Raw genomic sequence first — 23,958 nt, forward strand, 5'->3', positions numbered from 1 at the left:
GTTTCTCGGTGAGGACACTCTGCACTTGTGGTTTATGAGCACATCTTGAATAAGACTATCATTCGCCGCTTTCATCGGCTATTTTCAACGAGGGCATGCTCGAGAGAAAGCATTTTTACAAAAATAAAAGCTCCCATTGATTTTGTCCTCAAGCCCGGCAAATTCCCCCCCGAAGGACCTCGAAACGCTTCAGAACCCGAGAGTTGGGGAGGGGGGGGGGGGCGTTATAAGCACCTGGAATTGGAGCGCGGGCCCCCACATCCACAACAGAGGCTTTAGAGCTCAAGGCGATGTGGAGAAATCTTGGGAGGCCAGGGACGAGGCTTATAGCTGCAGCCCCGCGGTCGTGCTGCAGAACACCCCCCCACCCTCCAGCAATTCTGCTCGGCTCAGCTCTAACTCCCCAGAACACGGATACAGCCGGGCTTGCTCATGTCTGAAGGTGAGAAATAACACGAGGAGTCACGAGGGCTGGGTAAAAAAAAAAAACAGGTTCAAATCAGGGGGTTCCTGGGTGTTTTGAAGGGAAAAAAATGACCCAAATAACAAACTGCTGATAAGGAAATTGGCATGGAAAAAGTCCTCGAATTCAACAAAAACGCGCACGATCCCCGCACTTACATTAACCATGAAGTCTCACAAAGTACAACCTAGTCTGCATTACCGCTCTACTGCTGCCCGCCTCTCCAGCACGACTGCGAGGAGTGACCTTTACCGCGGATTAGTACAGTGAACTGTGCCCGTAGGCCGTGGTGAGCCACGCACGACACGCTGTCCACATTATCCACTGGAGCCGGGGTGCTGATCCGGCCCCGCGGTGCCGCCGCACCTCGCTGCATGTTAGTGGGTCTGCTGTGTCATGGGGAAGAGGCGGGTGATGAGAGAGACTTGGTCCATTGTTAAAATAAGCTGCCTTCAAGCTGTATAGTGCGTGTGAGCTGGGAACCATCCAAACTGGAAGACCTGTTTTTTTGCTGGATCTTAATGTTATAGGGAGAAATTGAAGAAGGGCAAGCACCTCTATTTAAAGTCGAGATGAAATGAAAAATGCATTTTTAACCCTTTTAGATCACATCCCCGGTCATATTGTGCACCTATTTAACAATATAGCCTATGCAAAAAAAAAAAAAAAATCAATTTCTCTGTATTCTTTTATCAAAATCCAATCATGTTTTCTTCCTGTAAAACAAAATATGCCGTGTGCTTACGTAAGCATGAACCAACCAATTTCAACCAATAATATCATGACATCCACCCATCAATCATTCTTCAACCTGGTGTGTGTGGAGTCAACAGTCTCTGTAGCTCCGTATCGCGCTAAACTCTAAGCCCCGCCCACTGTTTAGCGGTCCAATCAAATGCGAAGGATTTGATTTAAATCCCTCTTGTAAGTGTACACCGCTCAAATATTCTGTTTCACTGGGAAATACAAAGAGGGGAATAACTTTCGGGTAATTTAGTGATAGGCCTATATGCCCTATAGCGCCCTCTATTGGCGACCTGTGGGAATTGCAACAACATTGATAGAACTGATCTCCTACTCCAGATCCCTTGAATTACGGTGGCCTGTAATTGACACAATTAAATCAAATTTTCACATGATGTTTGAGTTTCTGTATAGGTGGCGCTCTTTTCTTTGTCTGTTCAGCCACGGTGGCTATCACTGCTCATGCTAACAGTTCTTCTTCTCTCATTTTCAAACAAACCAGGAACGTAAAACGCATCACTTTCTGCGCATGGAGGATTTTTTTTCCCAGGAAAGAGCTACCAGTCACCGGGTGTTTAGAACAGCAAACGGAAAAGCTTTCACGAACGGAATCTCTATGAATCAGTGCGAGAGAGTACCAAAACTGTCACAGGTTATTTACTTTGAGACTGAGTGTCCAACATGGGACGCCTTCACTGACCCATATAAGCAATAACACGGCGACGGGAACTTGCGGCATCAGCTCCCGTCTCAACATGTGACACTGCGTCACCCTAATACCTGATGAAGGGGACGGGAGACGCCTCAGCTCCCTGGATGTGACGCTGAACTCCCGTCTCACCGGTGCGGATGCAACGTTGCTGAACTCGGCGGTTGACACTGATCTAACTGCATGTGTGTGTGATTCACTTAGGGACAATGCAGAAGGGGGACGGAGGGGCGGGGGCGGGGGTGGGGGGGAGAAGGGGCGGCAGGTGTACCTCTCCACCTCAGGCTAACTGCTTGTGAAATGTGTCCCTGCCAAAACTGAGGGAGCAGGTAAGAGAAGAAGAGAGAGGGAGGGACTTATATTTCTTTCCCAAGGGGGCATTAGGGACAACTCACATTTTGGCCATTTATTATTGTTTTCTTGTGTCTCATAAGGCATTTGCATTCATTTATGTATTTCATTGCAGAGTCCGTTTTTTTTTGTGAATTGGTGAAAACCAAAAGTAGAAAGTAAGTGATAAAAAAGGCAAACAAAAGTGGGGAGAAAAGAAAAAAATAAGTAGCCTAAACCAATCTGAAAAAACACATTTATGCATACACATATACAGTATACACCTATACAATATAAACATACACCCATTCCTATACATAGGCCTAAACGTATATGTATATACATATAATACAGGAAATTAATTGGTGCCTTTAACATTGAATTCATTGTCAGTAAACATTTTACTGTTTGATTTTTGCCAATCTTCCTATTTCATAATTTGTAAGTTATTTTCTCCATCACATGTCGGCCTTTTCATGGGTTGAAATTGAATGGAATGAAGAAGGGCACTATTGCCTTTTGTTAATAACAAGCGACCCCCTTGTTTTAGAAGAAATTTGAGGAAGTATATGCCTTCCTCCCAACATACTGTGTCACCTCTTACATTTTCAACAAACTCACCTGCATTGTTTCAATCATTGTTTCACTTGGTCGGATGGTCTTAGTTATGAATAGTGAATCACAGAACAATGAGGTTTTTATCAATGCAGCTAATTCACACGGTGCATATGAAGTCAGGTGGAAGCTGTCGTTGCCCCTAGATAGATACAGGACCGTTTTCATCCCAACTGTCCCAACAACCAAACTGTCAGTTTATCTGAATTCGGTCATTTTCCTCCAACAGACGTTTAATTTCTGCAGATTGGACTTGTGAGATTCATCCAGAAAATCAGTCAACATGTCCATCAGCAGACTTCAGCAATCACCACCTACGAATGAAAATGCTCAAAATCAGATATGTAAATCAATGTTTGTGACTTTAAGCATTGTAAACAAACATGAGGCCAGGGCCGAAAGAGGGAGAGAGACAGAGAGAGAGAGGGCAAACGTGTGTGTGTGTGTGTGTGTGTCTGTGTGTGTGTGTGCGCGTGACACCGATGCAGCACTGCGAGCCTGGGGGATTCAACCTTTTGCAAGTGGCAAAGGCAGACATGATGAAGTCATGTTGACAGTGCGTGACCCGGGGGTCAGACATCTTTTTAACACGATTTCGCTTTTGCCTTTCCACTTCAATCCCAAGGCCGCCAGGTTATCAAATAGCCAGTTTCCACTACAGCATTTAAAGGGGAGAAATTAGGCATTTGGAGAAAAAGAGGAAACTACTGTCAATGGCCTCTTCATAATGCAACAATATGATTATTTCACACTTTGTTACAACAGCAAGCCATTGTTATATTATTTGAGACCTGTAAAAAAATAAAATAAATAGAGGCTTTTTTGTTTCATTTAGCAGTACATGTTAGCTTCATTTTACAGATCTCAGCAGAAGTGTCAATTCATTAAACTATAGGCTATGGAAAAGTCCAAGCATCTAATATTAATTGCCACCAAAACTTCCAAGTTTGCTTTATATTGACTCAATTTTCAAAGTGGAGCAGTTAGTGGTGAAAAAATATTAATATTTGATCAATGTGACAAATTATCAGGCCTGGATCAACAAACTATCTTGTACAAATAAACATAGTTTAGGGGGAACATTGGTCCTGAATGATACACTAATGTGTATTTTTTTAATATGTGGCTTCCAGATAGATTTATTAACATCTTGGTTCTGCCCTGTCAGTGTTTGAAACGTTAAAAGATAGTGCTCATTTTGCTTCGTTATCTTCTGCACACAGAGGAGGGCGGGGTGTGGGTGTGGGCGGGGCCTCCGCTGTGTGCGTCACCTGACCAGGAAGGAGCGCACAGGGAAGAGTTACCAAGAGGTGAGTAGGTAACGGGAAATAAGTAGTAAAACTACTTTAAATTATACCGACATGAGCTAAATGGTTTGATATGCGCGTTGATTCTACCAAAGAAACGTTTCTTTTTGCCTACGTCGTCCCTACGTCGTTTCCCAAAAGATAAAGTTTCCACGAGTTCAGCCAAGGACAACAAGCAAGGTGGGTGGCAGTCCCAGCATGTGACGTTTAATGTTTTATTGAGAAAACGTAACTCCAAACTGTATTTACAAAGTATGTCAGTTTAATGTTACATGGTTCGTCTGCAGACGTTCATAAGACAACACGACTTGAGAGCTTTCATTCGCCGCGGTCTTCTGGTAAATTCGGCGTATAACATGAAGTGATAAAGCAGCACTTACTTAAATATAATCTAAACTTTTAGAATAGATTCGAAACTGCTCACTACCGCCCACCACGCTGTAAGTTAACGTTATTTTGGTGGAAGAAAAATGTGGGAATAAACCTATCAAACCTATTCTAAAAGTTAAATAAGCGCTACTTGATGTATTGGATGCATGCCGAATTGAAGAGTGACTCATAACGATTCGTAAAACGTGTAGTCATGTCATGTTGTACCATTTAGGCATGTTTGGCGATAACCAAGGAACCTAAAACTGAGTTTTTTTTTAACTGAGTTTGGCGTGGAGTGACTAGGTGGCTGGTTAAATGTGTGCTTGGAAATTATGGCATCCTAGTTGGTGAGCTAACTAGCTTTATTTAGTTATGTTGCGTATCTTTTCATGCTATTATTGGATTGCCACTCAACTATGCTGAGCTAACTGATCTAGGACATCTCAAGTGAGACTCAGAGCTAATGGGCATCCCAGTTTTGTGTCCTAAAAAGAGAGCAGCCAAAGTGCAATCAGAAACCTTCCATTAGGCCCAAATCAACAAAGACAACCTGGCTGTCTTACTTTAACTGTGTTTTGTAATTTGTTTTTTAATGTCATCATTGCTTCCTATTGCATTTTTCCTCTGCCCATGCGATCTAACGAGCTAGATCTTCAGAGCGTAGGTGCTGAATATACTGAACTATAATCAAGTAGATGCATGATTATACGTTGTGGGAACGAGCTGTGCCATCTAGGAAATATGGATGCAGATCAATCTAAACCAAAACAATGATCCTGTCCCCTTTGTGGTCTACTGTACATTTGGCAGCACGCTATGCCTAAAGAGGAGATGAAGAGGCCTCTGATTCGAGGGGGAGGGGGAGGAGGAGGAGGCTCCAGACATCTAGAAGCCTCCCTGTCCGACCCTGGCGCTCCTGTGGTGGGCATCCTGGGTACGGGCGACTTCTCCCGCTCGCTGGCCAGAAGGCTGGTGGCCTCGGGGTACCAGGTGGTGGTGGGGAGTCGAACCCCCAAACGCTCTGTGGCGCTGTTCCCAGAAGAAGCCGAGGTGACACACACACACACACACACACACACACACACACACACACACACACACGCAGTCTATCTCATATAGTCAAACTGACACTCACATTCACACTCCCCACACAACCCCCCATGGTGATAATTATGTTTTTACTGTGACTTATCCCGCTAGGGATAATAACTACCTAACATATTTAAATTGTTTTCCCTGTCAACATTAGTTGTTACTGGATAGATAATCCTGGTTAAAGATAATTGTCACTTGTGGTGTGACAGTACGAATGCGTTTGTCATAGTCATTTTAATAAAAACTTGATGAACAACATTGCACGCCATATGCAAAAAACTATTGGAGCTGAGTTTCCTGGGGCAACTGAAGAGCCAACATATATTCTTATATGTTCTTATTACAAAGTCATGATAGAGGTATTATGTATCACAATGCTTGTCATAGTCATTATAATGCACATCATTTTTGCTTGTCATAGACAATATAATGTACATAATTTTTAGATGTGATTCATGTAAAAATAGTTAATATATTCTTGATACATTTATAATTGGCTTATGATACCTTACAGTGCATTTAAAGGGTTACTAAAAAGGATAAAGTAATAATATGTGTTTGGGTAACACATAAACACATAAAGCATTGTAAGGCATCATAAATACATAATAACCACATTGAGTGCATTGTATTCACTATAATGAGAGCGTGACAAAATACACACAATTTGCAGTTACAGTTAGGGGTTGAATACTTGTATAGTTAATGACATGATACTACACCACATGTAATTATTTTGATGTTTGATGTTTGTCTGATGATTATAATGTATTTGTGCTTCTATTGTGCATACACTCCACTTGTTATGCATTACAATCCACTTGAAGTACAGTGTTGGCATTTTTTACTGTGGCTACCAGGTGACGTCCCAGATGGAGGCAGTCAGCCAGGCAGACCTGGTCTTCGTCGCCGTGTTCCCTGAGCACTACTCCACACTGGCGGGACTGAAACAGGCGCTGGCCGGAAAGACCCTGGTGGACGTCAGCAACGGCGTGCGGATCAACCGGGACGGGCCGTCGCACGCCGAGCGGCTGGCCGACATGTTTCCGGAGAGTTCTGTGGTCAAAGGGTTCAATACCCTGTCGGCCTGGACGCTCCAGATGGGACCACGGGATGGAAGCAGGCAGGTGGGATACATCGTGACGTGATATTATATCTTTATGCAATTTCAGACTTCAAGTGGTGATTTGACTAGGAGGGAGGAATGTTTTTGAGGAATCTTTTGAGCTTTTCTGTTGCCAAGTCACACAAAGTGTCATTAGCATGTTTTTTTTCTTTGAAACATACACAGATGTATACATTTCACCAGAGGGGTCAGAGGTCAGGGGCAGTTCAGCTCGATTAAGTGTACAGTGTCTTAGAAATGGACATATTGGGTGTTGCAGGATTGAACTGAGGCACACCATTCCTGAGCACAAACTAGTAAGCAGGATACCCTCCATTCACTCCAGTGCTACCAGCCAAAACACAACGAATTGAAGTCGGGCCATGTTCAACTTTAAATGCATGCGTTCAGCACCACAGTTCTCCAAAACCTTTGAGGAGCCCTGGCTATGCTTTGAAACTGTAGCAAACAATGTGTGCTAGTGCGTCTGGTGCAGTTTGTTAGTTTGATTGCCACCTCACTGTTCTCTTGGAAAGTCATTCTGTTAGTCGAGGAACACATGGAAAAACACACACTCTACAATATACATTTACAGTAGAGAGAGAGGAGGGAGGGATAGATGGAGTTTGGGAAAGAAGGGTAGACTAGCAAAGACTAAAAGATGTGGGATGGGGAGGGGAAGATATGGAGAGATGGTAGAGGAATGGTAGAAGTTGGGGAGACAAGGTCAACTAGTCTAGACTTAGTCTTCAAATTGTCTTCTTTCTGTTCTGTGGAAAAAGGGAGAAGGAGGTCGAGAGATGAGAGTGTGTCTGAAGGACAGATGATTGAGAAAGGAGTCTAGTGAAGACCTCTGCATTCCTCCGTCACGTTGTCATCTGTCTCCTCCAGGTCCTCCTGTGCGGCGACAGTAGCAAGGCCAAAGGCTCGGTGACGCAGCTCTGTCGCAGCATGGGCTTCGTCCCCGTCGACATGGGCCTCCTCTCCTCCTCGCTGGAGATCGAAAACCTCCCCCTCTACCTCTTCCCCTCCTGGCGCGTCCCCGTCCTCGCCACCCTGGCCCTTTTCCTCTTCTTCTACCTGTACAACTTCGTCCGCGACGTCCTGCACCCCTACGTCACGAAGGGCAAGAGCGTCTTCTACAAGATGCCCGTCGACACCGTCAACGTCACCCTGCCCTCGGTGGCCTTGGTGATGCTGGCGCTGGTCTACGTGCCCGGTGTGTACGCCGCCGTCCTCCAGCTGCTGTGGGGGACCAAGTACAACCGCTTCCCCGATTGGCTGGACCGGTGGCTGACCAGGAGGAAGCAGCTTGGGCTGTGCAGCTTCCTGTGCGCAGCGCTGCACGCCATCTACAGCCTGTGTCTTCCCATGAGAAAGTCGGCCCGCTACAAAATATACGCTGATTTTAAAGAGGTGAAGAGTGTGGAGGAGTGTTGTGTGTGCCTGTGTGTGTTTACGCCCTGTACCTGTCTGCCACATGCAAAAAACAGAGATCATTGCCAGAGAGGAATTCTGTACAGTCCCATGGCGCATGCGTGACTTATTGTTCGGTCTGAATTCCACAGTAGGATTATGAGAGGTTAATTTGCAACTAAAGTGTGAAGATTCATAGTTAAAGTTAGATTTTCACGATAATAGATATTTTACTTCCTTTTATTAAATACTGCTCAATAAAGACTTATACAAAAAGATTAGTACTGTAAACAGTGATGAAGTTTGAATGATAGACTGATTGACCTTAATTTTCCTCGGCTGCACACTTTAGCGATTGCAAACATGGGAAAAAGTCTCTAATTTAACAATAACAGCACAGGCAGTGATTAATATGTTTTGGCCTTTTGCCATTTTGGTGGGAAATGATTCATGACAATGTCATTAATTGTGTGCCTGTGCACATGAAATCAGGGGGCTATTGTTCTGTCTTAATCAGTGCATTTGTGCATCAGCCAGACCTAACTTCATAGAAACTAGTAATTACTGGCCTGGTTTATACAAAACCTGATAGTCATTTCTGTCACTCAACATAGTGTATGCCAAAGAGTTAGTATGGAGCATGGGAGTCGACAATCTACCAGGGACAAATGGCTGATTTTGGTGTCTATGTTCTCATCACTTAATGGCTAAGTTGACCAACGGGCCAATCTCCCAAAGACTTGGTGTATTCCTTTAACTGTCTTCCTCTCTCTCTCTCTCTTTCTGTGTTGTCCATGTGACGGATGGGAAGGGGAAAGAGTGGGACGACCAGGAGGTGTGGAGGATGGAGCTGTACCTCTCCGTGGGCATCATGGCCCTCGGGCTGCTCTCTCTGCTGGCCGTGACCTCGCTGCCCACGGTGGCCAACAGTCTCAACTGGAGGGAGTTCAGCTTCATACAGGTACACACAGTGAGACACAGGCACATACAGGCAGTGATGTACTGGTTAAAGAAAAGGTGGGCAAATTATGATTCAGTCAGGGATCATCATAAGGCAATTTGGTGGATCCTAGTGGCAGCGAGGGAAAACTTTTTGAATTTTTGAAAGTTTGAAGAACTTACATCAAACTATGAATTTATGTCATAGATTTATGCCAGCCTAAAAAGTCTGTTCTACAAATAGAAAGGGGGATAAACTGAGGATAAGTGGGTTTATTCTCCTCTACATCCCTGCATACAGGTAGAAAGACAGAATAGATTAACAGAAAAAGATGGCCAAACGACTGACACACAGACAGACATGAGACTCAGACACACAGATATGTAACTGACAGACTGACACCAACAGACAGGCATCAGACTGACAGACTGATAGGTAGACAGATGCACGCTATTTGAAATATATGCCTATACAGGCATGCAGTCACACACACACACACACACACACACACATACACACATGCACACACTCCAACTTCAAGTGTTTGCACTCCTGCAGCTGCCCCAGATTTGGGCAGTGACAAAGCCATCAGGAGTGTTTGAGTGACTCAGTACACACACACACACACACACACACACACACACAAATGAATCAGTGTTGCACCTCAGAGATCTCTCCTCTCCTCTCCTCTCCTCCCTGACTTCCCCATCCTGGCCTCCATTTTCCAGTTTTCACCGCCTGTCTGCACCGCATTTTCCCAACTTCCCTTTCATCTTTCCGTTCAACTAATCCGGTGGCAGCCAGATTAGTCATGTGTCGCTAGCCGGCGTGATAAAAGGCAACTTTCTGCCCAGCCTGTCTAGGCTTGCTGCCCACAGCCAGAGGAGAGTGTGTTTGTGTGTGTGTGTGTACGTATGTGATGTATACAGTATGTGTCAGCGAGTGTATGTGTGCGCATATGCTTGTGTGATGTACTTGTTTTTGTGTATATACTGTACATTATGTGTGTGTGTGATGTACTTGGTGTCACTGTATGTGTGTGTGTATGGTTTGTGTGTCTAAGCATCATCCTCCAACATGATCACCATCCATTACACACTAAACCCGGAGTGGCCGGAGGCAGAGTTTCGCCCACTTGATCTCTGTCCCGTTCTGAAACTACTTTTAGGGATCAGAAGTCTAAGTCTCTTTAAACATGGGAAACATGACTGTCATTTTTTTCCCTTTCAGGACCGCCTATGGCACTTCTAACTAAGCCCCCTCTTTACTGCTCTCATCAACTATTTGAAACTCTCCAAACGAGGCATGGAAACTAATCGTTCGGCTAAATTTCCATGTGCACGTTATTCTATATAGCGGCTCATGTCCTGGTGAAAGGAAATATCCATGTACTCACAAATTAAGTGTGTGCTTATCTGTGTTCACCCACCAGTGATTTAGCTTGTGATATTGGCTAGTTACATGCATCAGTATCCTGGATGATATTGGGTACCGTATCCAGGTTTGTCATAACTGCAATAAGAGCTTATTATAAATGACATATTGCATTAGCTCACAAACTGAATACTTGCATATATGGAATTTTGAGGGTACATGTAAATGTAGCTATTGATTTACATGTGCAGTAAAACATGGCATGGATCTGTTTCCTTTGCCAGCACTTGCATAAACTATGAATACAGGAAAACAAAGAAACTTAGAAAGGTATGGCTTTGTTTTCCTGTGTTATAAGTGTTTATTGTTCAATTGAAGAGATTCAGATTGTGACTGAATGTATATTTAGTTTGCAAATTGTATTGCAGTTCTACACCCCATTCATTCTCCCTAATTTCTTTATACCATGGAGACGTGGCCACCTAGTGGTTTTGCTGGGCGGTCTAGATGAATGGGCAAGCATGAGCAGACGACAGTGTCTCTTCTATTATGTTCCATTACCTTCCGAATGATATTCAATTTTTAAAATGGCCGGTGGTCCCCTTTAATAATTAAACGGCACTGTGGTGAAAAGTCATCGTTCTTCTGAAATGGTCATAATTATGAGCAGCTCAGACCAGTTAGTCCTAGGTTAACTAGGAGAGATGAGGCTATTTTTAACCTCCTGCCCGCCACACAGCTCAACCTTGGGAAGTTTTCGTAATTAGAGAGCCCCGTAGGTATATGACATGCACACACGCACACACACAGACACATACACACTAGTGGGGCTCATTCAGGACATGAGTGTTAGGTCAGTGTGTTTCCTGGGGGTCTTCAGTAGCCTGTAACAGAATGAGCTAATGTACTGGACTGGACTGGCCTGACTGAAGAGAAGTCACTTCAGAGCTTCACTGCACTGGGAGTGAGCTGTGAAGTACTGGTAAAAGATGGGGACATTTTAAACTCAGTAAATCATTACCACATTATTATAATTCTCATAAAAAACATAACCATCACCAAGTGGACTGGCAGACTCTACCAGCTTTCTGTAGCTTTAATGTATTGATTCAATTTTGTTTCTTCGTCCTTCACCCCCCTCCCCTCTCCTCTTGCAGTCCAGACTGGGCTACGCGGCCCTGACCATGGCCACCCTCCACACCCTCCTCTACGGCTGGGACCGCGCCTTCCACGGGGACCAGTACCGCTTCTGCCTGCCCCCCACCTTCATGCTGGTCCTGGTGCTCCCCTTGGCGGTCCTGCTGGGCCGCCTGGCGCTCTCTCTGCCCTGCGTGGCCCTGCGGCTCCGGCGCATCCGCCGCGGCTGGGAGAAGAGCCGCCAGATCCGCTTCACCCTGCCGGACGAGGACCGCCGCAACGGGCACCCGCTGGAGGACATGAGTGACGTGTGAGGAACACACCGGTACTGGGGAGTGTGTGTGTGGGTGCGCACGTGTGTGTGTACAGACAGAGAAAAAAAATAGAGCTCTTTATGTGTGCTCTCTTAATACAAACCCCACTCACTCACCCAGACACACACAGATAATTGAATACTATGTCCTTGTAATGTTTTGAACGGTCTGTTCAGCAGCCCATTGTGGGATTTAGCGGTATTCTTCTCAAGAAATTAGTTGCCAGCTGAATAGAATTTTGTTTTTCTTCTGTTTCTGGAGAGTACTGGGCCTCGACCCTCCTGCACTGTGCGTCGACAATAATGAGATCTTTACATGGTCCATTATGTTCTTCATTTAATTTATTGTTTCCTGTTGATACTATCTTTAAACTAGAATGGCACTCGGAGAGTGCAGACCTCCGCCAAGGTTCGTGCTATTATTGCTTGTTCGTGAGTCGGATCCGGATCCGCTCCAAAATTTAATGGGTTCTTCCTTGGCCCATGCTACACCCTTCCACGAAGTTTCAGAATTGGGCCAGTAGTTTTTCCGTAATCCTGCTAACAGACAAACAAACAAACAAACGGCACCAAAAACATAACCTCCTTAGCGGAGGTAACCAGAACTATAGTAAATATGAGAGACATTCACTCTCGGCTTAATTTATGCACCGTCGTGAAACTTAGTTTACAATCACTGTTACAAAACCTGGAAACATTATAAAAACCTGGACCATTCACGTTTCTCACATTGTAATATTTCAACTGAGTGTCGCATCAGTTGATAATTGGGCCTTTAAAAATCACTTGGCATTTTTCTTGGCCCAGAGCAGGTTGTTGCTGTCGTTTCTCTTTCATTCTTCTCTGCTCGCAGTTCAACTCTGTTGCACAGATGTCTGTTACACCAAATATTCAAGTCATCCTGCTATTTCCATGTACTGAAATAGGTCAGACCCGTTGCAAAGTCATTCATGGTTTCAAGCCGGTTTTACGCAAGTGGCTTCAATTTTTGTTGTGAGGTTGTCTGTTGTTGGGATTTCAGTGTTTCATGTCAGTTTCTGCAATTTGAATCTGATTTTTTTTTTTATTCCTACGTTGAACTCCTACAAATATCAATACACTATTCATTCATATTCACATTCATATTCATTCAACTGTTCACTGTAGTATTTTCATACTCTGTTATGTGCCAAATGAACACCCAAAGTCTATATCATTGCGTCGCCACACTCAAACTGCCATGGGTTGGCTCCTTTTGTCAAGTGTAGTCTACTATGTGTTATTTAAGAAATATATGATTTTTATTATTTTACCTGGTTTCTAATTATGTTGTAGTGTTGTGTTAAATTGACCTGCTGATAAGAACTCATCAGGACACGTTGAATTTTATGAAAAATTTTCAATCAGCTGTTACAGAACTTTTTTTATCGCTGTCATCAATGTGTCCTAACAATGTACAGAAAACAAATACAAAACACACAAAAGAACTGTCAATTTTCTGTTCTCATGAAGAAATGGATGTGAAGTTTTTTTCTAGAACGTAGAATAAACCTCTTTTTTCTACAACTCACTTCTGTTTCGACTATTGTACTGTATTTCTGGCTTTAATACTTTAGGAGTACTGGTCTTGAGATTGACTTTTTAGGTATGAGGGCAATATCATCCAAATATGATTGATCAACTTGATGCCTGATTGATGTTTTGAATGAGTCAAATGAGCAATACATCTGATTTAACATCACACTTAGTATGTGGTGAAAACATGACATCTTTGCATCCTGTCTTTGACTCAAACAAATGCATCTGTCAGTTCATGGACCATGTGGATGCTGCCATCTTGTGGTAGAAAATAATTCACCTCTTCCCATACAAGAGTGTATACCTCTCCTTAACATGCAAATGTACTTGTGAAAACTTAAGAGGAATAATAAGAGCCGCAGTTTTAAATTCTTGCCACACATCCCTATCATACTTCACAAAGAACGGCATGTGGGAGGGAACGACGTTATCAGACATTTAGCCGAGCATACCACAGGTGGCTTGCATTCCGAAGGCCTCGTCACTCCCATGTGCCCTCTTTCCATTCTCATGGTAAAGATTTCTTGTTTCTTGAGTTTGTACATAGGAACAGAACCGGCCATTCACTTCTAACAAATCCGTGACTTGGACTAGTGGTTGAATAAGTCTTTGTTCTCAGTGCTGCAGGTGTTTCTGGAATTTCTTCTTTCCTGGCGCTACCTGCCCATCCCATGCAAGCTTGTTGGCGGGTGAAGTTGTGCCAGGAAACCGTTTCACAAGGGACTAGAGATCACATGAGTAGGAAGGATCATTGTGGAACTGCAAACATTTAGGCTTTCTGTGCATGTTCCCTCCCATTCATTTAATGGTGATTGAATGCATTTACACAGAGCATGAGCTCCAGATCCAAGAAGCAATACTCATCTGTCAGTTACTAAATTGCTTCAGTGCAAAAAAATAAAATACCCTACATACCCACTATTCCCACAGATTCACACTCAGAAATCCAGAGACAGATAGAAAAGGTTAATGCCACACCTTTCTGTCCATGTGTACCCGCCCATTTCATCTTCCCCAGCCAATAGAAACATGAGCAAAGAACATAATAGTAGAACGAGTTGGACAGCCACGTAAATCTGGGACGCCAGTAAAGCAGTTGCAAGGTGTGCCTCTTTCTCACTGCAGTCATGTCGGTAAGTACAAACTTGCTTTGCATAGGAGCGCTCTGAATTGAAGTTATTCTAACATTGTTAAATAAATGATCTATGACTAACTTATCTTTCATATTCCTTGAGTTATATCTTTACGATCCCTGTCATAAGGTTGTTACAGAGCAGCGATTGCTCTGCTGAGTTACTGCTATAAAGTCTTATGTAAAGCATGTAATGTGATGAGGTAATAAATCCATGTTTGTTCCTAGTTTTTGAGCAAGGATGATACACTATAAATCACAATGCCAAAAAATACATCAGTTTTCTTGCGTCAGAACTGTTCCACTTCTTTCTCTTAAGTAAATACATATTCAGATACTGTATTATATGCTGCATGTCAAATATGCAAATAATTCTCAGCATTTGTTTTAACTTATTGGGGATACCAGAGGACATGAAAGACAATCATAGGAAAGCATTTTAATGTCAAGTGCACAGCAAAAAATATCCATCTAACCAAGCCATTTAAGATTGATTCTTAAAATCTTTCTCTTAAAATAAGTGAAAAATCTGGCACTGGGGGGGAGATAAGTTCACATTTTCTTGAATCAAGTGTCATTTTCTTGATACTAGTGGGGTGATCTGCTTTATTATGCCTTGTTTCAAGATATTGACACTTGTTTCTGGAAAATTCCTGAAACAAGTGAAACTGCATGGATTTTTTAAGATGGACATGTTTGCAGTATATGCTTTTCTGTGATTTTCAACATATGTGACAGCATTTGACCCGGCCTGTGAATCACGTTGTATTTTATCTCATCCTAACAGGATCCCTTTCTGAAAGCAGCAGAGGAGGTGAAGAATTTGAAACAGAGGCCAAACCACGAAGAACTGTCTGCACTGTATGGTTTATATAAGCAAGCCACAGCTGGTGATGTTAACATAGGTGAGTTACTGTAAAAAGAAATCCTTTAAAAGAATTTAATCTTGTGTTTAGACTAACCAACCAACCGACCAACAAGGCTTTTTTTTCTTCCAAAAAAGTGGAAAGATCTGCCAATGGAGTAAGAATATTTCACTTGATTTCATTGAATACATTCAATACATTTTTAGTTTTCAAGAATTCTCTTGAGATAAGTGACCTCTTCATAAATAAGAGAAGTGATTTGCCTCATTTGATCTGTTTAAAGACCTGAAGCTAGTGAAATTATCCTGCTACATTGGCAGATTTCTTTTTTTCACTTGCCTTAAGATTTTAAGACTGAATTCTGGATCAAATGAATTGATACGGCGGATATATATGGATATTTGCATGGGTGAGTCTTAGTGATCCAGTATTTGTCTGGGGAAGAAGACTGGCAGTTGGGTGGGGTTGAGCAAAAAAAACATACCCAGAATGAAGCCTGGCAAGTTTAGTGTGAATGAACTATGAATGATCCCGAGACTGATTAGCTGATATGAAGCAGTTAATGTTTTTTCAGATCCCCATCAGTTGACTTGAGCGGTTGACAGGGATTGGCAGCTCAACTGTGTTGCATTAGATAATAGTTGAAATGGCTTGACAGTTTATACATAAGCAACTGACATGATTCATTCTTGTATTGTGCAATTATGTTCCATAAAAATTGTGTTTGTTTGATAAAACTCTATTTATCCGCAGATCGTCCAGGATTGCTGGACTTTACTGGCCGAGCAAAATGGGACGCCTGGAATACAAAGAAAGGTCAGATTTAAAGACCTGATATAACTTCTTTTCCTATATCACAATATCGGCTATCCATTAAGTAGAGTTAAATGAATGGATGGTATCTCTAATCCAAAAACCTAGGATTGTCTGTGGCAGGTTTTCATTTTCAAATTGATTGACAGAGGTCTTAAAATAAGAACTAATAGATGTTTCTGTTTACAGGTCTCTCCAAAGATGAAGCAATGGCCACCTACATTAGTTTTGTGGAAGAGCTGAAAGTAAAACATGGCATCTAAGTCCTGTTCATAAAAATGCCAAACTCATAACAAGTTCAATGTCATATCTCCCAATTTCATCTCAGTAGCCCTTGCAAAAGTACAACAGAAATAGGAGAAAATGCATAGGCATGCACTCTTTGGTATGAGACATGAGTCAAATGGTATTTGCAAATTATTCTTTGCATTTGTTTTAAATTTGACTTTGCCACATTGGACAATACAGTGCCATAAAGTTTTCAGTGTTTGAAAGTCAATTTAGAATACCAAAGAATACTAAATCGTCTCCAAACATCTGACACTCTAAGTTGGTAAAAACAAACTGTAAAAAGGATTTGCAAATACAACTTCACTCAGATCTGAAAAGCACCAACTGTAATTTCATTATGTCCACGGTTGTTATTTGTATAATGTGTGTAAAAATCATTTGGAACAAAGATCTATGTTTGACATTTTGATATCAAAAAACAATTGCAATAATGAGCATCCGTACAAAAGACTGGCTATTAAAAGTAAAGACTTGTTCTTTGGGTCTCCTCTCTTGTCTTCTTCTATCAATCAGCTTCTCCTGAGGCCAAATGTCCAAGAACTTGAAAACAACTCAGTTCCTGACAATCCACAGCTTTTGTTGAGGTAACACACACTGCTGAATCAGCACAGCTTGGGTAAATCCCAATTGGTTTGTGACATTGTTCGTCACATTGCAGAAGAAGATCAGAGTCTCTCATAGCGGTCAATGTGCTTCTGCAGTTGATCCATCTCTTGGAAAGTCGTCACGGTAACTGAATGGATGGTGCTTCATTTGAAAAGTAGCCATAATTTCCATCTGTAGTCATAACTGTGAGGCATCCAGTACATGTTCAGATGTCAGGTAATTATCCCTCAACAACTTCTGTACGCTCTCAAGGCTCTGAACCTGCTCCAGTGGATCTGCTCAATGGCCACCAGTACAAGACTGTGGTTGCACTGGGAAGTCTTAAAAGATGTAAAAAAAGACTGGCAGCCTCTACTGTCCTCTACCCTGCATTTTATATTGTGAGCCACCAGGTCGGATTTTGCGGGAAATCTGCTGGATTGCTTTACGGCACAAAACAGGAACCTTTTTACTTAGTAAGGAAGTACTTACTTTCTAACTGCATATTTTCAATTTCATGTTAGCTTATTTGTTCGGACATATTTTGGTTGATATTGGTTGTTATCAGGGGCTGCGAGTGGCTCTTATCCCTTGTCTTGCTCTTCAAAACAAATGCACAAAATGCTACATGAACCACCTTAAAACTGGACGTCATTAAGAAAAAAAACTGTCTTCAAAACAAATTCCCAAATCACTATGGGATCTAACAAGGTGGGCCTAATCAACTGTCAGGAGGAAGACAAACTAGATTTCAACCTAACTCACATCTCCAGAGTGTCCACCGGGTGTCCGGCGGGCGTCGGGCCGTGCGGGGGGCAGGGGAGCAGGGACACCTGGGTGGGAGCGGCTCCGCTCTGGCTGATGGAGCCGTGGTGCTGCCTGCGCCGGCCGGGGAGGTGCTGCGTCAGACGCCACCTCCTCCACCGCCTCTGGATCTCATGCTGCACCTGGAGACGGAGGTGGATGGCACAGGGAAAGGGGTAGAGAGAGATTTAACCCTACAGACACATAAGAAATCCTACTTTTTAAATGCAAACTGTGCTGCTGCTGTGCTGTAACTCTGTTTTTGAACGTTTTCATGTCATGGACCTCCATCAATACACACATCAAGCTACAGATTTTGGCCCAGGAACCTCGTATGGGAAGTTTGTTACTGATTTAATATTGAACTGTATATGAACTGTCTACACTGTACATGGGGAGATAATAGTGGTGATAGTGAAACCTATAGAGAATAGTCATTTTTCTTCGCTAACATCCACTCTACCCCAGTGATTTACAAAAAGCTGGGCCCTAAGTAATCTCAGGTTCATATTGGAACAAATTTATAATATCTAAAGGTGCAATAAGTATTTTTATTGCCCCATGGCACACAGTGACCACAATATAACTGCAGGGATTGATCGGGTTGTTGATCAATAACCAATGACTCTACCAATACCAATGAGACTTCTGGCTTTCAAACTCACTTTTTGTTTTGGAACAAAAACTCTGTGCTCTAAATCCTTATCACTATTGTTACAATGTGACTTTATTGTTTGTGTCAATTACAGGCTAAACTGTGCGAGAGATCTGTCAGTGTTGTTGCAATTCCTACTGATCGCCAGTAGAGGTCAGTTAAAGTCATAAATTACTTACCTCTCCATTCATGAAACAGTAGAGGACGGCCACCACAAAACCCTTAGAGAAGGAAAAGGTGCATGGGTCAGTAAGTATGAATGTAATCTTTATTATTGTAAGTTGTTCATGCTGAATGAGCAGATACAATGTAGGAAATAATATCAGGAACAAGTAGGTTTACTGTTAATTCTCTTGTGGTCTTTCAGTCTCTCTCTCTCTCTCTCCCTCCCTCTCTCTCTCTCCCTCTCTCACACACACACACACCCTTCTCATTTACCTGTGTAGACGACAGAGCCAGCTCCGCAAAGGTCCATATCTTAAACACCAGGCTGCTGACTTTAACAGGTACGAAAACGAAGAGGGTGTACTGCAGACCAAATAATGCCACCAGAAAGAATGTGGATTTGATCAGCCTCCTGGTCAGAGGGACAGGAAAACAGTTTCACACTCCTGTTTTGATCTGAGAACACCCACCCACCAACTAACCTCTATGTAACCTCCAAGGACCGGGAATAGGGGGAAAAACTAACAATATCATAAAATATGTCCTTGTATTTGTTTCTGTCCTTGTAAAAATAACCTACGTGTACATTTGTTTTCACTTGGTTTCATAAACTGAAATACAAATGAGGATCAGAGTGGCCTTATATTGGATATTGTATAATATAATACAGAGTGATATGAAAGATAAATGTACTACTCACTTATATTGGCTGAATTCATTCCTGTGTGTGTCTGGCATCCGCAGTTTGCCCACCAGAATCCTCAAAATGCTCAAGAAAAAGATCAGATTCGTCTGAAATGATTGAAATCGATGAACGTGGCGCAATTTTCCAAAGCAAATATTTAAGAGCAATTTAAAAAAAAAAGTAAAATAGGAAACAAAGCTGTACTTACAAATATGGTTAGCAGTACTGGCACTCGGAGAATCCACCAAATCCACTCATGTCTCCTGGTTTCCCAACAGCTTTAGTATTGAAATAGGAAATCATTTTAAAATCATTATATATCATAATTGAATGTCTGTATAAATTAAACAGATTTTCACCTCACTTACCCTTCATCCTCATAAAAATACTTGGCCAATCCCCAGGAGAGAATAACAACTAATGGAAAACCTGTGTGATGAAAGAAATCTGTGCTATTGAATCCAAACATACAGTTTTGTGCTTAAAAACGTCCCATATTCTCCCTAAAAAAAAAGATAAATGTGAGGTGCGCTTGATTTCCGTCGTCGGGTCTCCCTACCCCAGCTGAGGACGATGTACCAGGCGAAGTGCTTCCTCAGGGAGAAGAAGGAGCGGCTCACCAGGGTGAAGAGGAAGTGTCCCTCCACCAGCAGCCAGCTGTAGTTGGCCAGGATGGAGTAGTTGCAGAGCATCAGCACTACTTTACACGCCACCTGCCGCACATGACAATTTTCAACATCCCTACTGTTTTTGTTTATTTTTGATAGAGGAAAAAGAGGTGAAATCAATAAGAGATCATAGCTTTCAAGTGGATTCACCGGGTCAGTCTATTTCCTGGAAAAAGCAAGTGCTCAAAATATGTTGTATATTTAGTATAAGATCAGTCTGGGTTGAGCATGTAAAAGGAAGAGAGTTTGAAAAAATAATGGTATCTATCTATCTATCTATCTATCTATCTATCTATCCATTCATCTATCCATCCGTCCCTCCCTCCCTCCCTACCGGATAGTAGTCACAGTGGTAAAGCTCGTCATTCGTAAAGAGCAGCGAGTCTCTGATGAAGATGAAGATGGCTCTCAGGATGAAGGAGACGAACAGCTGGATGTGAATGTAGTTCCTGGTACAGTGGAGCTTCCTGGATACAACAGGAATCACTTATTCATTACAAATCCAACTGGAGACTATTAGAAGTTTAAGATTATTGTAGAAGTCTTTAACTTTAAGGGCAGTGTAAATCTTTAATGGAAAGTTTTAAGCTTAATTGATGTTTAAACTTCAACACTAAACACACTGAATAAATCATAATGAGAATACTTCACAAGGCAAGTGTGTTCAAATAGTTTTAAGTGTTGAAAAATATTTATGGAGTAATAAGCATTCTATACTTTCCAACAATGATACATGAATCTTACGTATGTCATACTTTGAGGGAGAAATGATCTTTTCTCTTGCTCTACTCCACAGAGAGGTCAAAGGTCACTTCAGCAGGGATGGAGTGATAAATAAACTTGTTTCTTACCTAAACAGAGAGAGGATGGCGATGGCGATGGTGAGGGAGATGAGGGAGAGTGCGTACCCGGCTGTGTACATGGTCTTCACATAGGAGAAATACAGATGGGAATCTGATGACTGGATAGGAGGAAAGAGAACGATGCTTTATCACTTCTCCACAGAAATGATTTGACAGTATCTAATTCCACCAAGTATCAAGACTTCTACTACATTTGACCCACACTGAGCCTGTGGGAAAGCTTATTGCCTTTAGTGAGCTAAAATCTGACCACAGTCAGAATTGTGAATAATTTTGTTGATTCTAAACAGTATTTTTTGACAATATATTTGACCCAAACCCAAGTAATTAAGTCAGAAATTCCCCATCTGACCTCAATCCACTGGGCAGAGGCAGGTCCTGGTGGAATCAGGCATAAAATTTATTTCACATTCTACTGATGAAATGCAAAAATGAGTTGGGTAAGGAAAAGAAAACTGCTATTTCTTATTTTAATAGTGAAATATTTCAGCTATCAAAATGTCCCTCCATGACTTTTCCTCGACCCACTTCCTATACAAACCAGCGCCTTTAGATTTTTCTAAATCGTGCAAGGAAAATGTTAATGCTTTATATCTGATATACCTCTTCTAAAACATGTATAACAGAGCGAGACACTGCAAGAGTTCACCCAACCTCTCCCAGAAAGTGGAGTGTTTCATTGAAAGTGTATCCACAGGCGTCTTCATGGGGAACAAGCAGGTCTGTCCAGCCTGTGGCAGTGCAGTTGCGATGCACTTTACCTGGAAAACAGCAATAATACAATGACAGGAATCTGTATAATTATATAACAGCATAGTGTGAGTGTGTGTGCATGTATATATTTGGAATAAAACCAGAACGAATACAAGTTTTAGTGAAAAGTTGTATTTTTTCAGGACATTTTTGGTGTCCCTACAAGGAAATCTTTGTTTGTTTGTTTGTTTGTTTCTGTCTTTCTTTCTTTCTTTCTTTCTTTCTTTCTTTCGTTCATGAGCTCTGATTTAGCAGTGTGGAGGTGGAACAACATGACTTTCCCTGCTCCGGTTTCTCAATCCACCTGTGTTTGTTCAGACAGATCATTATGAAATCTATCATCCTCATCTCCTGACATAAATCTAGCGCTCCCATCTGCCGGCTCAGTGTCTCTATGTACACAAGCGCTTTATGGCTGACAGTTTGGATGGAGATCCTGAAAAGACAAACTGTTTTAGTATCTTAAGGAAACAAATTAGATGGCTGGCAAATAATTAACCAGTGTAAAGTGATAGATAATGGGTCTCTCTCTCTCTCTCTCTCTCTCTGTGTGTGGGTGTGTGTGTGTGTGTGCATAGTGTCTCACCTTCTGAGCTGTAAAGCTCAGGACAGGGTTGCGAGACAGTTTCCCCAAGAGAAGCAGGCGGCCAGCAGTTCAAGCTGTCCCACATTCCCATGCAGTCTGCAAACAGTCATATTGTTTTTAATAGATGCAACAGAATTCACAGAGATGTTTTCTTTTTTCTATTAGCTGGACTTACACAGAAATAACCAAGAAACAGTATAATATTCAGTAAATAGGCTACATAAAACTTAAGGCTCCTATTTGTTTTTTTTTCATTGCAGAATAGGCACTGAGAAATCATCAGATCTGGGTTAATCCTGCCATTAAAAAAAATATAATTTCAAGATGTACTACCTTTTAATACCACTAGGTGGAAATATAGCATTGCATTAAATTGTTTCTGTAGGTAAAACAATGATAAAAGCACCATTGAGCACCAAACCTTGATTTACTGAATAGTTTAATATTATTAATAGGCTAAATATTATATTATGTAATATTATTCATTATCAGACGAATTATTGGGCCTAGAATAAAATGTTTCAAATATGTGTTGACTCACCTGTTGCTTTGGAAGTATTAAAAAGTAGCAGGTCTTTCATGCACTTTTCTTCCTCTTTAACAAGAATGATATGAGGATGACAGTCTGGAGACGACTTTGCCTGTAATAAGCAGAAGCAATAATGCGCCTATTCCCAAAATCATATCCACAGATTCAAATCAAGCATATGTATCTCCTTTCTCACCTGGGGCAACATTAAAAGTCCAATAATTCCCACTTTCTGCATTTTGTCAGGCAGGCTCGCTTTCCCATCGAGATATGTAAATTCAGAACTCTAGCCGCATATCTGATGAAAGGGATGAAAAGCAAGCATCTCGTCATGCAGCAGATATGACGTCTGGAAATCAAATATACCCAGTGTGTCGATAACATTTTATCAGTCAGTGCACTCTGTTGAACATCAGTGTCAAGATAGCGAGAATACAAAACTAAACTTCCGGTCACATTTTTTTTTAAATAAAACCCTTGGTGATGAATGTTAGACCGTCTTTTGAGAATACAAAGTACCAAAGTGAAGATATATTTGAGGGTGAAGTCGTAGTAATTGAAAATGAAATTGTTTTTTTTTTGTCCAAAACGTGTTTTGGCGGCATATATTCATACATATAGACCGATGCAAACCATAAACAGTATGCTTTATATCTTAGGCTTTTATTTTGAAAGTAAAATCATCTAACTTCTGGTGTTGTTCTGGTATAATCTGCCTAGCTTGATGTAGCTCTAAACTTTTAGCCAACCAATCGTCTTCGCCCACTTGACGTTTGACCCGCCCTTACTGAGCCCCTGCGTCACTATAGCAACCACAATGTTTGATGGCGGGGTCCTCTCCAGCAACAACAAGAACAAGTGTGTAAATGAAATGTTTCAGGCACGAGAGTAGGTGGAAATATGGTTATTTTATATCAGCAACCAAATGCAACCGTTTTTTCTAAAACGCAAGTAAGTCATAGTAAGTCAAGTGCCTCTATATAAATTAAGCCAGTTAACATTAGCTGAGTTGCTAGCTTTCTCAATACACTTTGACGCTAATGCTAATCTTTGTGGTCTTCGTTCGCCTGCATTACTGCTGTCACA

The 23,958-nt window shown here is 41.9% G+C and overlaps 3 protein-coding genes across 5 annotated transcripts; 2 read left to right on the forward strand and 1 right to left on the reverse strand.

The window, feature by feature from the left end:
• The first annotated feature begins 4,137 nt into the window (after window positions 1–4,137).
• LOC139642861 (metalloreductase STEAP3-like) lies at window positions 4,138–13,444 on the forward strand. Of its 3 annotated transcripts, XM_071517896.1 has the most exons (7): window positions 4,138–4,171; window positions 4,310–4,348; window positions 5,351–5,590; window positions 6,496–6,762; window positions 7,632–8,156; window positions 8,968–9,117; window positions 11,628–13,444. In XM_071517896.1, the coding sequence occupies exons 3-7, from the start codon at window positions 5,357–5,359 to the stop codon at window positions 11,919–11,921; spliced, it is 1,470 nt and encodes a 489-aa protein (XP_071373997.1). In that variant the 5' UTR covers window positions 4,138–4,171; window positions 4,310–4,348; window positions 5,351–5,356; the 3' UTR covers window positions 11,922–13,444. The 3 variants fall into 3 exon arrangements, with proteins under 3 accessions (XP_071373997.1, XP_071373996.1, XP_071373995.1); XM_071517895.1 differs by lacking the exon at window positions 4,310–4,348; XM_071517894.1 differs by having other exon boundaries at window positions 4,141–4,348.
• Window positions 13,445–14,514: 1,070 nt separating this feature from the next.
• LOC139642860 (acyl-CoA-binding protein-like) lies at window positions 14,515–17,055 on the forward strand. The gene is made up of 4 exons (XM_071517893.1): window positions 14,515–14,610; window positions 15,397–15,514; window positions 16,229–16,291; window positions 16,478–17,055. The coding sequence occupies exons 1-4, from the start codon at window positions 14,605–14,607 to the stop codon at window positions 16,549–16,551; spliced, it is 261 nt and encodes an 86-aa protein (XP_071373994.1). The 5' UTR covers window positions 14,515–14,604; the 3' UTR covers window positions 16,552–17,055.
• An 870-nt stretch (window positions 17,056–17,925) lies between these two features.
• Window positions 17,926–23,110, reverse strand: LOC139642859 (vasoactive intestinal polypeptide receptor-like). Its single transcript, XM_071517892.1, has 13 exons — window positions 23,069–23,110; window positions 22,885–22,984; window positions 22,344–22,439; window positions 21,659–21,765; window positions 20,993–21,102; window positions 20,476–20,608; window positions 20,033–20,186; window positions 19,842–19,902; window positions 19,682–19,751; window positions 19,489–19,580; window positions 19,062–19,200; window positions 18,803–18,844; window positions 17,926–18,111 (listed from the first exon to the last, which is right to left on the reverse strand). The coding sequence occupies exons 1-13, from the start codon at window positions 23,108–23,110 to the stop codon at window positions 17,926–17,928; spliced, it is 1,332 nt and encodes a 443-aa protein (XP_071373993.1).
• Between the last annotated feature and the right edge of the window lie 848 nt (window positions 23,111–23,958).

Source organism: Centroberyx affinis, unplaced genomic scaffold (assembly GCF_046629955.1).
Source record: "Centroberyx affinis isolate AG114_WGS23_722 - 3 ecotype Tasmania unplaced genomic scaffold, CSIRO-AGI_Caff_v1 ptg000538l_1, whole genome shotgun sequence".
Classification (NCBI taxonomy): Eukaryota; Metazoa; Chordata; class Actinopteri; order Beryciformes; family Berycidae; genus Centroberyx; species Centroberyx affinis.

Excerpts from the sequence above, each read along its gene's own strand:
- LOC139642861 (XM_071517896.1), top strand. The coding sequence starts at position 5,357 with ATGCCTAAAGAGGAGATGAAGAGGCCTCTGATTCGAGGGGGAGGGGGA. Across the intron at positions 8,157-8,967 it reads TATACGCTGATTTTAAAGAG|GGGAAAGAGTGGGACGACCA; the intron begins GTGAAGAGTGTG and ends ACGGATGGGAAG. Across the intron at positions 9,118-11,627 it reads GGGAGTTCAGCTTCATACAG|TCCAGACTGGGCTACGCGGC; the intron begins GTACACACAGTG and ends CTCCTCTTGCAG.
- LOC139642860 (XM_071517893.1), top strand. Across the intron at positions 15,515-16,228 it reads AGCTGGTGATGTTAACATAG|ATCGTCCAGGATTGCTGGAC; the intron begins GTGAGTTACTGT and ends ATTTATCCGCAG. Across the intron at positions 16,292-16,477 it reads CGCCTGGAATACAAAGAAAG|GTCTCTCCAAAGATGAAGCA; the intron begins GTCAGATTTAAA and ends TTCTGTTTACAG.
- LOC139642859 (XM_071517892.1), bottom strand. The coding sequence starts at position 23,110 with ATGCAGAAAGTGGGAATTATTGGACTTTTAATGTTGCCCCAG. Across the intron at positions 19,903-20,032 it reads GTACATCGTCCTCAGCTGGG|GTTTTCCATTAGTTGTTATT; the intron begins GTAGGGAGACCC and ends TTCATCACACAG. Across the intron at positions 19,581-19,681 it reads CAGTACTGCTAACCATATTT|ACGAATCTGATCTTTTTCTT; the intron begins GTAAGTACAGCT and ends CAATCATTTCAG.